General features: G+C 41.7%; 2 protein-coding genes across 2 annotated transcripts in view; both read left to right on the top strand.

Moving 5' to 3' along the window:
- Nucleotides 1-13,902, top strand: part of inka2 (inka box actin regulator 2) — a 361,375-nt gene that overhangs the window by 50,172 nt on the left and 297,301 nt on the right. The window lies entirely within an intron of this gene.
- eif2b4 (eukaryotic translation initiation factor 2B, subunit 4 delta) overlaps nucleotides 1-13,902 on the top strand; it is a 77,103-nt gene that overhangs the window by 30,648 nt on the left and 32,553 nt on the right. The window contains exon 5 of the mRNA XM_028796361.2: nucleotides 13,614-13,696. Within this exon, the coding sequence (XP_028652194.1) occupies nucleotides 13,614-13,696 (83 nt within the window). The remainder of the gene's footprint in view (nucleotides 1-13,613; nucleotides 13,697-13,902) is intronic.

Here is a 13,902-nt window from a genome sequence, read left to right as displayed (position 1 = left end):
AAGCTGTGTGCTGAGCCCCCTTCTGTACTGTCTCTACACCCACGACTGCAGTGTGGCCCACAACAACAACGTCATCATCAAGTTTGCTGTTGACACCACAGTGGTCGGACTCATCTCAAAGGGAAACGAGGCAGCTTACAGGGAGGAGGTCCTGAAGTTGGCAGCCTGGTGTTCAAAGAACAATCTGGCTCTGAACACCAGGAAAACCAAGGAGATCATTGTCGACTTCAGGAGGCACAGCACTGACTTAGCCCCCCTTTACATCAACGGCGAGTGTGTGGAGAGGGTCCATACCTTCTGGTTTCTTGGCGTCCTTATCTCCGCTGACATCTCCTGGACAGACAGCATCACAGCAGTCATCAAGAAGGCTCAGCAGCGGTTACACTTCCTGAGGGTCCTCAGAAAGCACAACCTGGACTCCAGCATGCTACTGACCTTCTACCGCTCGTCCATCAAGAGCCTGCTGACGTACTGTATCACAGTATGTTACGGCAGCTGCACCATGGCAGACAGGGAGAGGCTTCAGCGAGTAGTAAAGGCAGCACAGAAGATCTTCGGCTGCCCTCTCCCCTCCTTGATGGACATTTACACCTCCCGCTGCCTCAGCAGAGCAAAAAACATCATGAAGGACATGCTGCCACCCTGGCTCTGATCTGTTTGACCTGCTGCCCTCAGGGAGGCGCTACTACAGGTGCATCACAACAAGGACAAACAGACTCAAGAACAGTTTTTTCCCAAAAGCCATAACCATTCTAAACTCACACATACACTGACTACACAGTCTAACCCCCCAACCCCTGGACTTCCTTCTATCCATCAACTATGCAATAATAATAATAATAATAATAATACATTTTATTTATATCCAATATCTAAATGGTACTGATAATAACTGTGCAATATCTGTATACTATACAATATCATTACTCTCAGGGTCCAACATCCACTACTCACTGCACATGATCATCATTATTGTGCAATATTTAAATAATGTGCAATAACCCAATAGTGCAATAGTTATTTATTCTTTCCAGTATTTAAATAATGTGCAATAACTCGATTTAGTTATTATTCTTTCCATTTGTATATAGCGTCGCAGAACTTTTTTTTGCAACTTTTTGCACCATTTGTTTATTTATTTACTTGTTGTGTTTTACATATATGTCTGCACTGAAGGAGCTGCTTTTAATCTCATTGTACATGTGTATAGTGACAATAAAAGGCATTCTATTCTATTCTATTCTCCTGGCCATCTGACCGTACCGTTACATTCATCTTTAGAGAGTTAGAATATTGTATTCTATGTAAAAACTCTACTTTTCATATTTATGTTATATACCGTATGCACTCACGGATACGTCAGGACTTGATTTTACAGTACATTTTCTGGTATTTTATAATGTCGGTTATATAAGTCGAATGCAGAAAATTCACACTATTGGTCCAAGGGATTATGATGTGCTAAAGCCCGCCTGAGAGAGTAACCATGGAGCAGATGGCCTTTTTTCCCTATGTGGGTGCGTCAATGCGCTGTAATAGCGTGTGCTCCTAACCTCTCTCTCTATTGTGCCTACGTTACCACCCGGTATTTAATACCCGAGCTATTCCGAAGCGACGTTTGCACTGTTTAGTGTTTTTTGTATCTCACACCCTCATACACCTTTATCGTAAGAGCATCCCTTATCTACGATGGAGCATTCGATCAGAAGAAAATATGAAGCTGATTTTAAATTTAACGTCGTTGAAGTGGCGAAAGAAATTTCTAACTGCGCTGCTGCAACAAAATTCGATGTGTCTGAGAAACCGATGAGAGATTGGAGAAAGCAAGAAGATGTAAAAAAAACCAAAAAAAAAAACAAGTTAAGTGTTGCATTTTTGAACGGGCATATAAGTCGGGGCCTGATTTTATGATCGATTTTTCGGGTTTTAAGACCCGACTTGTACGTGAGTATATACGGTAAGCTCACATTGCTTTTTTTTTTTTTACACTTTCTCGTATACAATGTATAGGAAAAGTATTGGAATCCTCGGATAGACCTCCCAGAATCCGTAAATACCATTTCTGTAATTATGTCTGTGTATGTAAACACAATAACGTGAGTACGCTTTCACTTAGGTCAACCAAATTTTGCATACAAGTATTAGGTACAAAACTTGTCCAACATCCAATCAGATACCCAATGCAGTGTCGGTGGAGGGAGCTGGGGGGCTTACGCACACACATATGTAGCTGCATTTGATACGGTAGATCATAATATTTTCCTTCATCATCTTCACTATATAATTGGACTTTCTGGCATTGCTTTGGAGTGGTTTGAGTCCTATCTCACAGATAGGGCTGAGTATGTGGCCTTGGGGGATGCTAAGTCTCATACCCACACTGTCACCTGTGGGATCCCACAAAGATCAGTCCTTGGGCCGACCCTCTTTAACATCTATATGCTACCCCTGGGTCACATCATCCGCAGGCATGGAGTTTCATTCCATTGCTATGCCGATGATACGCAGCTCTATGTGAGACTGGATTCGACTTCTCTTACACCTCCATCAACTCTTTTATCCTGCTTGGATGAGATTGAGGCCTGGATGTCCAAGAACTTCCTCAAGCTGAACAGCACTAAAACTGAAGCTCTTTTAATTGGCACCCCCTATCATTTTCGCTCCTCTGTAAATTGTATTTCCTTCTCTGACTGTACCATTACCCTCTCCCCTTCTGTTACAAATCTGGGTGTCAAATTAGACTCCCATTTGTCATTTGATACACATGTCCATCACCTTTGTAAAATTGCATTCCTTCATCTCTGAAACATACCCAGACTCCGTCCCTACCTCTCCCTCTGTGATGCTGAAAAGCTGGTTCATGCCTTTGTCTCATCCAGACTGGACTATTGTAATGCACTCCTCATCGGGATATCCAACAAGAGCCTTCAAAAGCTCCAACAAATTCAAAATAGTGCTGCAAGAATCCTGATGAGGGTGCGGAAATATGAACATATCTCATCAATCCTTCGGTCACTTCATTGTCTCCCTATCCACCTCCATATCGAATACAAACTCTGTTTGTTCACTCACCAGTGTATCCATGGAAATGCTCCACAATATCTTAAGGATCTCCTTATACTACAATCCACTGCAAGAAACCTCCGTTTTACAAATACCCACTGCCTTCGCTCCCCTGTGACCAAACTTCAAACAATGGGAGACTGAGCCTTTGCGGCTGCTGCTCCACAGCTCTGGAATGTTCTACCAGAGAACCTGAGAACACAGCAGATTGTGGGCTGTTTTAGAAAACAGCTAAAGACTTTTATATTTAGGAAAGCATATTAACAAGAATGCTATAATGTTGTTTTATCTCTGTTTTTATCTTGCTTTGCCTTTGTTTAAACTTTTTATGTACTTTTTACTGCTAATGTAAAGTGCCCTATAAATAAAATGCATTATTATTATTATTATTATATACAGTGGAACCTCGGTTTGCGAGCATAATTCGTTCCGGAAACGTGCTCGTAGTCCAAAGCACTCGTATATCAAAGTGAATCTCCTAATAAGAAATAATGGAAACTCAGATGGTTTGTTCCACAACCCAAAACTATTCATATAAATATGATTAATACAAAATATAAAGTAAAAATACATAAAACAAATTAACCTGCACTTTACCTTTGAAAAGAATCATGGCTGGTGTGAGTGAGTTTCTAAACTCTTGTGGGTTTGCACCCAACGGGACGACACGCGGAAGAGCGTCCCAAAGCAATCGCAGTCTCCCAGCGCTGTAGCAGTTCGCCGTAAAAGTGAATCCAAAAAGATCACGGACATGCTATAAGTGCCTGCAGTCAATGGGTGATACAAGGAACAAGGAACATTATAAATGTGCAGGGCCCTGCCTGACTACTGTGTCTGTTTCAATCTGAATAAAACTGGTGTTGCTAAAGTACTGAGACTCAGCTTTGTGTTTTAATGTGCAAGACGGGGACTCGCACGTCACAGCACACACGGTGCGTGCGTGCACACACAGACACACACACACACACACACACACACACGAGCGAGCGCGCACACACACGCACGCTCATACACACACACACACACACACAAGCGCGCGCACACACAGTCACAATGCTAATGCTGTAGTAAACACACTACGCTCGTATGGATGTTTAATAATAATAGTAATAATTAATAATAATACTATGAGTGAGGCACGCCGACTCAGACAGAGAATAGGAGACGATTGCCCACAATCCCGCAGTGAGAGAGAGAAAAACCATCAGCTCAGTTGTGATCACATGACGCTCAGCAGACAAAGAGTATACATACTACTCGTGCTGCAAGACCTCGCTCGTTTATCAAGTCAAAATTTATTAAAAATTTTTGCTCGTCTTGCAAAACACTCGCAAACCGAGGTTCCACTGTATATTTCTCTTCTGGTTCGTCCTGCTTCCTGTTCAAAAGCGGTCCCGCCCATACGCAGCCGACACGGCATTTCTCGATTCCTATTCCTGCTCTTCCAAACCCTTCTCCACGCTGTCTGAGGCCTCCCATACACCCCCACGCCGCTTTTCTCGATTCCTATTCCTCCTTCGGACTACCGTGTTCCCAGCTCCTCTCTCATGACCCCATTGGTGTCACGTCACTGCCCTATATCTAGCCTGACTGCTTGACCTTTCACTTCAGCCATGTGTGCGCCTGGGAGTCTTTTCCGTAGCCTGCTACAGGAATGTACTCTTTTGATCATTGGCATTGATTTCGCTCCTTGCTGTTGGTTTCACTCCTTCATATTTTCGTTATACTATGACGGTTGTTTCTTAAGCCTTTGTTATAAGATGAACGTCAGTATCTTCTCTGTCGACGGGTTTTTGTACAACGTCATCTCTATTCCGGGATCCGGCAACTGCCTGTTCCTATCAGTGGGTTATTTCTTGACACAAACGGTTGACGAAGGCAATGCACTCTCACTACGACATAGGGCAGTAGATTTCGTTGAAATCACATTGGGACAGATTTGGAGACGTTCTTCCTGTTGTTCTTTCCAACACAAATCGAGTTATCACAACAAGTCAGGAGTACTATCAATACATGGCAACATCTATTCACAGCTGCGTCTTTCAAGAAGTATTTATTTCTTCTTGATTTCTGAATTCCTTTCTCACCGTTTTCTGTTCCTATTCGTACTGTACACCACCGTATGCTAGTTATAATAATAATAATAATAATAATAATAATATGTGTAAAGGGTTCATACAGCAGCACCCTATTCCTGCTGCTTTGAGTGAGTTAAATATAAAAGCACAAAAAAAGTAATTTCTCTGGAAATAGAAGTATTTACGACTGAATTGACTGAACTATTATTATCTGTAAAATATCTCTCTATTGTAAAAAAAAAATAAAAAACTTGCGACAAGATGAGACTTTTTTCCCCGGGGACGAGATGTGATCTTTTGAAGAGTAACCGAGAGATAGACACTTTCGCTTCCCGCGAGACTGACAAGGCACGTCATACTTACAACCTTCAGATGCAGGTCCCGTGATACACATGCAGAGTATGTTAGAGATAATGGAAGTAGGAAAATTTGAAAGTCTCAAAAAATGAGAGTGAAAAGATCACATTAGCACAAACTGAAAATATTACTCGGGGGAAGTAACGGAACAGCGAAAAGAGATCGAATATTTAGTTGCCATACAGGCTTTTAAATGTTCGAAGCTCCGCACGAAATGCAGATCACGCGGCACACAGCAGCAGCAAGCCAACAGCTTCTCAAGCAAAGAGGAGGTGAAAAAAAAAAACCCACTTACTTGTTTCACAATGTATCGCTGTTTAAGAGGGGTTTTCGGCGGAGTGGCTGCATCTCCTTGAGGTGCGGTCAGCCATCCCCTTCACAACGGCGCTTACCGCTGGCCTGTAGGCGAGTGAATTGCAGATCATGCATGAGGGCCGCGGCTGTTCAGAACAAAGAGGAGTTAAAGAAAATGTACTTGTTTCCCATTGTATCACTGTTTAAGGTGAGGGGATTTGGAGAAGCAGCTGCAGGCAGGGGGGGAAAGGGATTGGTGAGCGAAGTGAGCAGGGGGCTAGTTATTGTAAAAAACGAACAACAACAACATTTATATAGTATTATTAGCGTTACATCTTTTCTCAAAAAAATAAGTAAAAAGCGTTGCATGTTTTGGCTTGAAAAATAACATTTTTATTAAGTCTCATCTTTCTACTGTAAAACATGCAAAATATTACAAGTATGAAGTCAGAAGTGTAAAAAGTTTAATAATGATACAAGTAATAATAATAATATGAAATGAATAAATAATAATGATTATGCTAACACCGTATTTGTGTGCTAATCGCTTTATTCAATTAAAACAGATTAGTTTTTTCTATCCCGGTTTTCCTGTGAATTCCATGACTTTTCCATGGCTTCCATTTGGAAACAGCAGATTTGTGGTTCATCCATAAAAACATTTTGAAACCTTAAAAACAGTTCACAATTTACAACTGAACTCCAGCAAAACCAAGGAGCTGGTGGTGGATTTTAGGAGGCCCAGGCCCCTACTGGACCCCGTGATCATCAGAGGTGACTGTGTGCAGAGGGTGCAGACCTATAAATACCTGGGAGTGCAGCTGGATGATAAACTGAACTGGACTGCCAATACTGATGTTCTGTGCAAGAGAGGACAGAGCCGACTATACTTCCTTAGAAGGCTGGCGTCCTTCAACATCTGCAATAAGATGCTGCAGATGTTCTATCAGACGGTTGTGGCGAGCGCCCTCTTCTACGCGGTGGTGTGCTGGGGAGGCAGCATAAAGAAGAGGGACGTCTCACGCCTGGACAAACTGGTGAGGAAGGCAGGCTCTATTATAGGCATGGAGCCGGACAGTTTGACATCTGTGGCAGAGCGACGGGCGCTGAGCAGACTCCTGTCAATCATGGAGAATCCACTGCATCCACTGAACAGGATCATCTCCAGACAGAAGAGCAGCTTCAGCGACAGACTGCTGTCACCGTCCTGCTCCACTGACACACTGAGGAGATTGCTCCTCCACCACAATATGCGACTCTTCAATTCCACCCGGGGGGGTAAACGTTAAAATTATACAAAGTTACTGTCTGTTATACCTGCCTTGCACTCTCCACGTTGCATTTTTTTAACTTGCACTGCATTATCATCACTCTTTAATTTAATATTGTTTTTTATCAGTATGCTGCTGCTGGAGTATGTGAATTTCCCCTTGGGGGATTAATCTGTCTGTCTATCTGTCTATATCTATCTATCTAAAATGCAAGCACTTACTTTGCCCCAGGGTGGTCTTTCTTTTCCCTTTCAGGTCCTTGATTCAAGGAGTTGTGTCTTGTCCATAGCCATCTGTAAAACACTCAATATTTGGGAGAAGTTTCTCTTTCTTTGTGTATAACTGCCTTCTTACCCAAATCACCTCTTTTATGTAATTTATTTTTCCTTACCTACATTTTCTTTATTTGATCTGCCAGACATGACTATTTCTTCATTTACTGCCCCTTCTACTATTTTCTCCACCCTTGCCATTTCCCACACTAGTTGTGCGTTCTTGCATTCAAACAGTGCATGTTTCACAGTTTTGATTTCCTTACACTGTGAATATGGGCATTTTGGGTTTTTCACGGAGTTTCTTTTACACAAGTTTTTGTTTGTATGAAGGATGTCGTGTGTGGCCTGCCATGCTAACTCCTTCAAATTGTTGGGCAGATAATTACATGATATAATCTCCCATATTTTTGTGGATTATACTTTTGAGGTTTCTTTAATCCATCTGGCCGATTTCTTTTCTTTAACTGTTTTTGAGGAATAATTTCCTGCTAATCCACACTTTCCATTCTTCTTCTCCTCCTAAATTGTTTTGTTCTATGCAGTCGGTCATGGGTTTGTAGAGTTTGGGTATGTTGAAGGCATTCAGTCTTCTAACACTGTATATACTGTTAACATACATCTTTTGTGTGGCATATCTGTGAACGGGAAAACTGCTCAGGTATACGGTCATTTACCCGACTCTGTTCAGCATAATGGTTCATCTCTAGAACAATTACTTCTATCACATCACCATCAAGAAATAACTTCAAGTAAAGTAAGTGGATCTTGGCTGTCAACATTCACTTTTATTCCTGGCTGCCCCACAAAATCAAAACAGGATGGTGCTGGTTTATTTGAAGCAGGGTGAACAGAAACCCAAATGTTAACGAGCGTCACTTTCAGATTCATCATTTCACTGTCCGTTTGAATTTCACTGCCTGAAGACAAGTTCACTTCGTCATCACCGCTGATGACAGGCTCCTCAACATCACTGCTCGTATTACTGTCAAGAGCATGCAACACCTGCGCTTATGAAAAACGTTTCTTACGAGATGCCATTATGAGGCAAGGTGAAGATGTGTCTAAACCAGGGGTCTCCAACACATCACTCACGAGCTACCGGTAGCTTGCCACCCCTTTCCAAGGAGCTTGCCAAAGGGTTAATGAATCCTACATAAATTTGAAAACTTGATTAGTCAAATTAGGGGAGGGCGATCTTTCCAAAAAATCCTATCACGATCCTTTTAACACAAAATCATGACACACAATCTGAATTGCAATCTCTCCTTTCAATGTGGCAGACACTTAAGAGAATATCTGGACTCAAACAAATCAAGACCTAAGGAACACTTTATTTTAAATATCAGACAAAGTTGAATTCAATTGTTCTCTCATTCACTAGCTAAACGGAGTTAAGGACCACGCCCCGAAACTGGCAAGTGAGTGAGGATGGCCCTGCCCCTCGGCCCGTTGCGTGTTTCTTGGATTCACGCAAATAAATCTGTACCGCAAGCGAACGATGATACATAGCGAAATGAGAGAAGTTGCAAAATCAACTGGAATGTTCAAGCAAATTATAGAAAAAAGCCTGATCTAAATCCGTGAAGTAGTTCTCTCGTTTAAAGCGGACAGACATACAGACAGACAGACATTGGATTTTCTATATTATATATTAGTAAACCTTCAAAATAATGTGCAGTTAAAGTTTCAACAGCATTCTCAGCATTTCTGGAGCTTAGTAGAGCCAGATAACTATAAGAATCTTCACCAAGCAGCTCTGAAAATGTCTGCTTTGTTTGGGTCTCCATACCTCTGTGAGTCTGACGTGAATGTCATGAAATCAAAGTTCAGCACAAGACTGACAGACAAACATTTAAATGACTCCATCAGAGTGAACCTCAGTGGCTCCACTCCACCAGACACCTCAGTGCCAGTCATCTGACTAACTAAACAACACATCACACATACAACTGGACCTGTGAATAAAGTGACACAGTAACATGTGACAAAATGACAAATGAAGAAGTCAGATCTGTGGATTTGGAATTGCATTGTTTTGTTTTGACAGAATTCATGTTTTAATTCAATAGTGTGAGATACACTAGGAAATGCATACAGACACACAAAATGCACTTGCAGGTGAACGCAATATTTTTTGTGATGTTTTAATGCCAAATGTGAGTTGTGGACACCAACATTTTGTAAAAGTTCAGTCAAAACAAGCGTATTCAGTTTGTTTGGGTTGAAATGAGCAATGAGAATACACGTTAGAAAACACGAGTAGCTCTCGGCCATTTTCATTTTGTAAATGTAGCTGTCAGGATAAAAAGGTCGGAGACCCCTGATCTACAACCTTGCCTGAGAAACGTTTGGGACTAAGGCTTTCAACAGAATTTTCACAGCCTGAGTAATGTTCGAGTCTAACACCAAGGGGGTTAATTAGCTTGTTGATTCAGTGGGCTTGCCCTTGATGTTACCATCTTTGTAGAAGATCAGACTGACCATCACAGAGTTGTAGAAGATGTTAAGGATGTCACTTACTTACCCACATTAAAGGAGCTCTGCCTCCTAGGAAGAAAGTCTGCTCTTTTTATTTATGGTCCGAGGTATAAAGAGTAACGCAGACAGGCCTGTTCCTTTCGGTGCTTCAGTGTTCCTCACACAGTCATTGAGTCTCACAAACTGCCAGAGGTGGGTAGAGCAGCCAAAAATTGTACTCACGTAAGAGTAGCGTTACTTCAAAATAATATTACTCAAGTAGAAATATAAAATTGGTAATCCAAAAAATTACTCAAGTAAGAGTAAAAAGTATTTGTTGAAAAGTACTGAGTAACTGTTTCATCATAATAAATGATTAATTTTTTAGAAATGTAATAAGACAGACGAAAATATAAAAATGTACAAATTCTGCTATTTCCAAATAATAAAAAATGAGTAAAAATAAATAACATCCATCCATCCATCCATTTTCCAACCCGCTGAATCCGAACACAGGGTCACGGGGGTCTGCTGGAGCCAATCCCAGCCAACACAGGGCACAAGGCAGGAACCAATCCTGGGCAGGGTGCCAACCCACCGCAGATAAATAACATCTTTACAAAATAAAGATGCACAAATAACATAAAGTTACAAATCTCAGTTTTTCACAACAAAGCTTTTGAAGCCGATACCTACAGTAGGTGACATGTATGTTTGAACAGTGCAGACTACTTACAGTGACGAGATCTACTCACTGTACACTGACAGTATAATATTACATATTCACTTGCCTTCCAAATAGCACAGCCGATAGAAAACAACAACAAGGCAGCTTGTGTGCGTACAACAAGTCTCACTTTACCTTGACTGTTTGTGTCTGTGCATGTTTGGTTAAAAAGTGCTTGTTCATCACTCACTGAAGTGATGGCTAAGCTTCAGCAGGAGTTGGCTCTCATTTTTCATGTACAAGTGGAACCTTAGATTGTGAATAACTTGGGTTTGCGAGTGTTTTGCAAGATGAGCTAAAATTTTTAATAAATTTTGACATGATAAACAAGCGAGGTCTTGCAATACGAGTAACATGTATACGCTTTGTCTGCCGAGCGTCACATGATCACAACTGAGCTGATGGTTCTTCTCTCTCTCGCTGCGGGATTGTGAGCAATCGTCAAGTCGGTGTGCCTCACTCATATAGTCAACATCCGTACGAGCGTATACTGTTTACTACAGCATTGTGACCACGTGTGTGTGTGTTGTGACGTGTGAGTCCCCATCTTGCACCCCAGAACACGAAGCTGAGTGCCAGGAACAGGAACAGCGCGGTTATTTATTGTAGCGGGATCTGCCACTCTCCTATACACAGACACAGCAGTCAGGCAGGGTCATGCCCAGGTTAGTGGCCAAGTAATACTGTGCCCTGCGCATTTATAATGTTCCTTGTGTCACCCATCAATGGCAAGTGCTTATAGCATGACTGCGATCTTTTCGGATTCGCTTTGATGGCGAACTGCTACAGCGTTGGGTGCCTGCGATTGCTTTGGGACCCTCTTCTGTGTGTCATCCCGTTGGATGAAATCCCACATGAGTTTATAAACCCACTCACACCAGCCATGATTCTTTTCAAAGGTAAAGGGCAGGTTAATTTGTTTTATGTATTGTTACTTTATATTTTGTATTAATCATTTTTATATGAATAGTTTTGGGTTGTGGAATGAATCATCTGAGTTTCCATTACTTCTTATGGGGAAATTCGCTTTGATATACAGTTAGGTCCATAAATTTTTGGGCAGAGACAACTTTTTTCTAATTTTGGTTCTGTACATTACCACAATGAATTTTAAATGAAACAACTCAGATGCAGTTGAAGTGCAGACTTTCAGCTTTAATTCAGTGGGGTGAACAAAACGATTGCATAAAAATGTGAGGCAGCTAAAGCATTTTTTTAACACAATCCCTTCATTTCAGGGACTCAAAAGTAATTGGACAAATGAAATAACTGGAAATCAAATGTTCTTCATTTCTAATACTTGGTTGAAAACCCTTTGCTGGCAATGACAGCCTGAAGTCTTGAACTCCTGGACATCACCAGATGTTGGGTTTCCTCCTTTTGAATGCTCTGCCAGGCCTTTACTGCAGCGGCTTTCAGTTGCTGTTTGTTTGTGGGCCTTTCTGTCTGAAGTTTAGTCTTCAACAAGTGAAATGCCTGCTCAGTTGGGTTAAGATCAGGTGACTGACTTGGCCATTCAAGAATTTTCCACTTCTTTGCTTTAATAAACTCCTGGGTTGCTTTGGCTGTAGGTCTTGGGTCATTGTCCATCTGTATCATGAATCAATTTGACTGCTGTATTTAGCTGGATTTGAGCGGACAGTATGTCTCTGAACACCTCAGAATTCATTCGGCTGCTTCTGTCCTGTGTCACATCATCAATAAACACTCGTGTCCCAGTGCCACTGGCAGCCATGCACGCCCAAGCCATCACACTGCCTCCCTCCACCGTGTTTTACAGATGATGTGCTATGCTTTGGATAATGAGCTGTTCCACACCTTCTCCATACTTTTTTCTTGCCATCATTGTGGTAGAGGTTGATCTTGGTTTCATCTGTCCAAAGAATGTTTTTCCAGAACTGTGCTGGCTTTTTTTTTAGATGTTCTTTAGCAAAGTCCAATCTATCCTTTCTATTTGTGAGGCTTATGAGTGGCTTGCACCTTGCAGTGCACCCTCTGGATTTACTTTCATGCAGTCTTCTCTTTATGGTAGACTAGGATATCAGTACGCCTACCCCCTGGAGAGTGTTGTTCACTTGGTTGACTGTTGTGAAGGGGTTTCTCTTCACCATGGAAATGATTCTGCGATTATCCACCACTGTTGTCTTCCGTGGACGTCCAGGTCTTTTTGTGTTGCTGAGTTCACCAGTGCTTGCTTTCTTTCTCAGGATGTACCAAACTGTAGATTTTGCCACTCATAATATTGGAGCAATTTCTCAGATGGGTTTTTTCTGTTTTTGCAGCTTAAGGATGGCTTCTTTCACCTGCATGGAGAGCTCCTTTGACCGCATGTTGTGTGTTCACAGCAAAATCTTCCACATGCAAGCACTACACCTCAAATCAACTCCAGGCCTTTTATCTGCTTCATTGATAAGGACATAACGACGGACCCTACTTCTGATTTGTGAAACATCACAGCAAAATCTTCCACATGCAAGCACTACACCTCAAATCAACTCCAGGCCTTTTATCTGCTTCATTGATAAGGACATAACGACGGATCCTATGTCTGATTTGTGAAACAGAGGCATGTGATTATTGTTGCTACGTCTGATTGGTGAAACAGTCATGCAGTAGATCCACTGGCAGCTTCTCTCTGGCAAAAATATAGCGTATCTAATGGAAGAAAGTAACAATTCGAGTGTTGCCCAATGTAGCGGAGTAAGAGTAGCGTTTCTTCTTCACAAATGTACTCAAGTAAAAAGTATGGTGCAGTAAAACTACTCTTAGAAGTACAATTTTTTAAAAAGGTTACTCATGTAAATGTAACTCGTTACTACCCACCTCTGCGGTCTGCCCAACAAATAGTCCATTATCCAGTACATTGTAGCCTCATCCACGTGCACATGTGAGTTTACCCCTTAATGGGGCTGGATGGTATTGAAAGCACTGGCAACAACAAAATCATAATCTTCCCAGTGCTGCCAGCTTTATCCGGCATTAAGCAGGTCAGAACCATGATGTTCAAATTTTGTGTTTTGTGTAACACAAGACTAGAGGAACAGTGCTGGTCTTAAGTGTACGCCTTTGTAACGGTGAACTCTCTTTGCAGTTGTGAAGCGACTACCAGAGCACATTCAAGTCGATGATCCTGCAGTCCTGAAGAAACTTGCCAAGAAGCTTGAGCGACAACAGGTAGGTCTTTGAAACAACTCCTTTATTTTCACTCAAATTTTTGGAGACCACCAACGCTTTGGGAAACAAAAGCTCTTTCAAATAAATGTTAATTCCTCTGTGTCTCCACAGCATTATTGCCTGAATTTGTAGGTAATAATTTTGAAGTCAAGCGAATGTTCAGATGCGTGCCGTGGGATTTGGTGTTTCTGTTCAGATTTTAAATT

Source organism: Erpetoichthys calabaricus, chromosome 3 (assembly GCF_900747795.2).
Source record: "Erpetoichthys calabaricus chromosome 3, fErpCal1.3, whole genome shotgun sequence".
Lineage (NCBI taxonomy): Eukaryota > Metazoa > Chordata > Cladistia > Polypteriformes > Polypteridae > Erpetoichthys > Erpetoichthys calabaricus.
The sequence above is the reverse complement of the archived record's forward strand: the minus strand, read 5'-3'. Positions and strand labels throughout refer to the sequence as shown.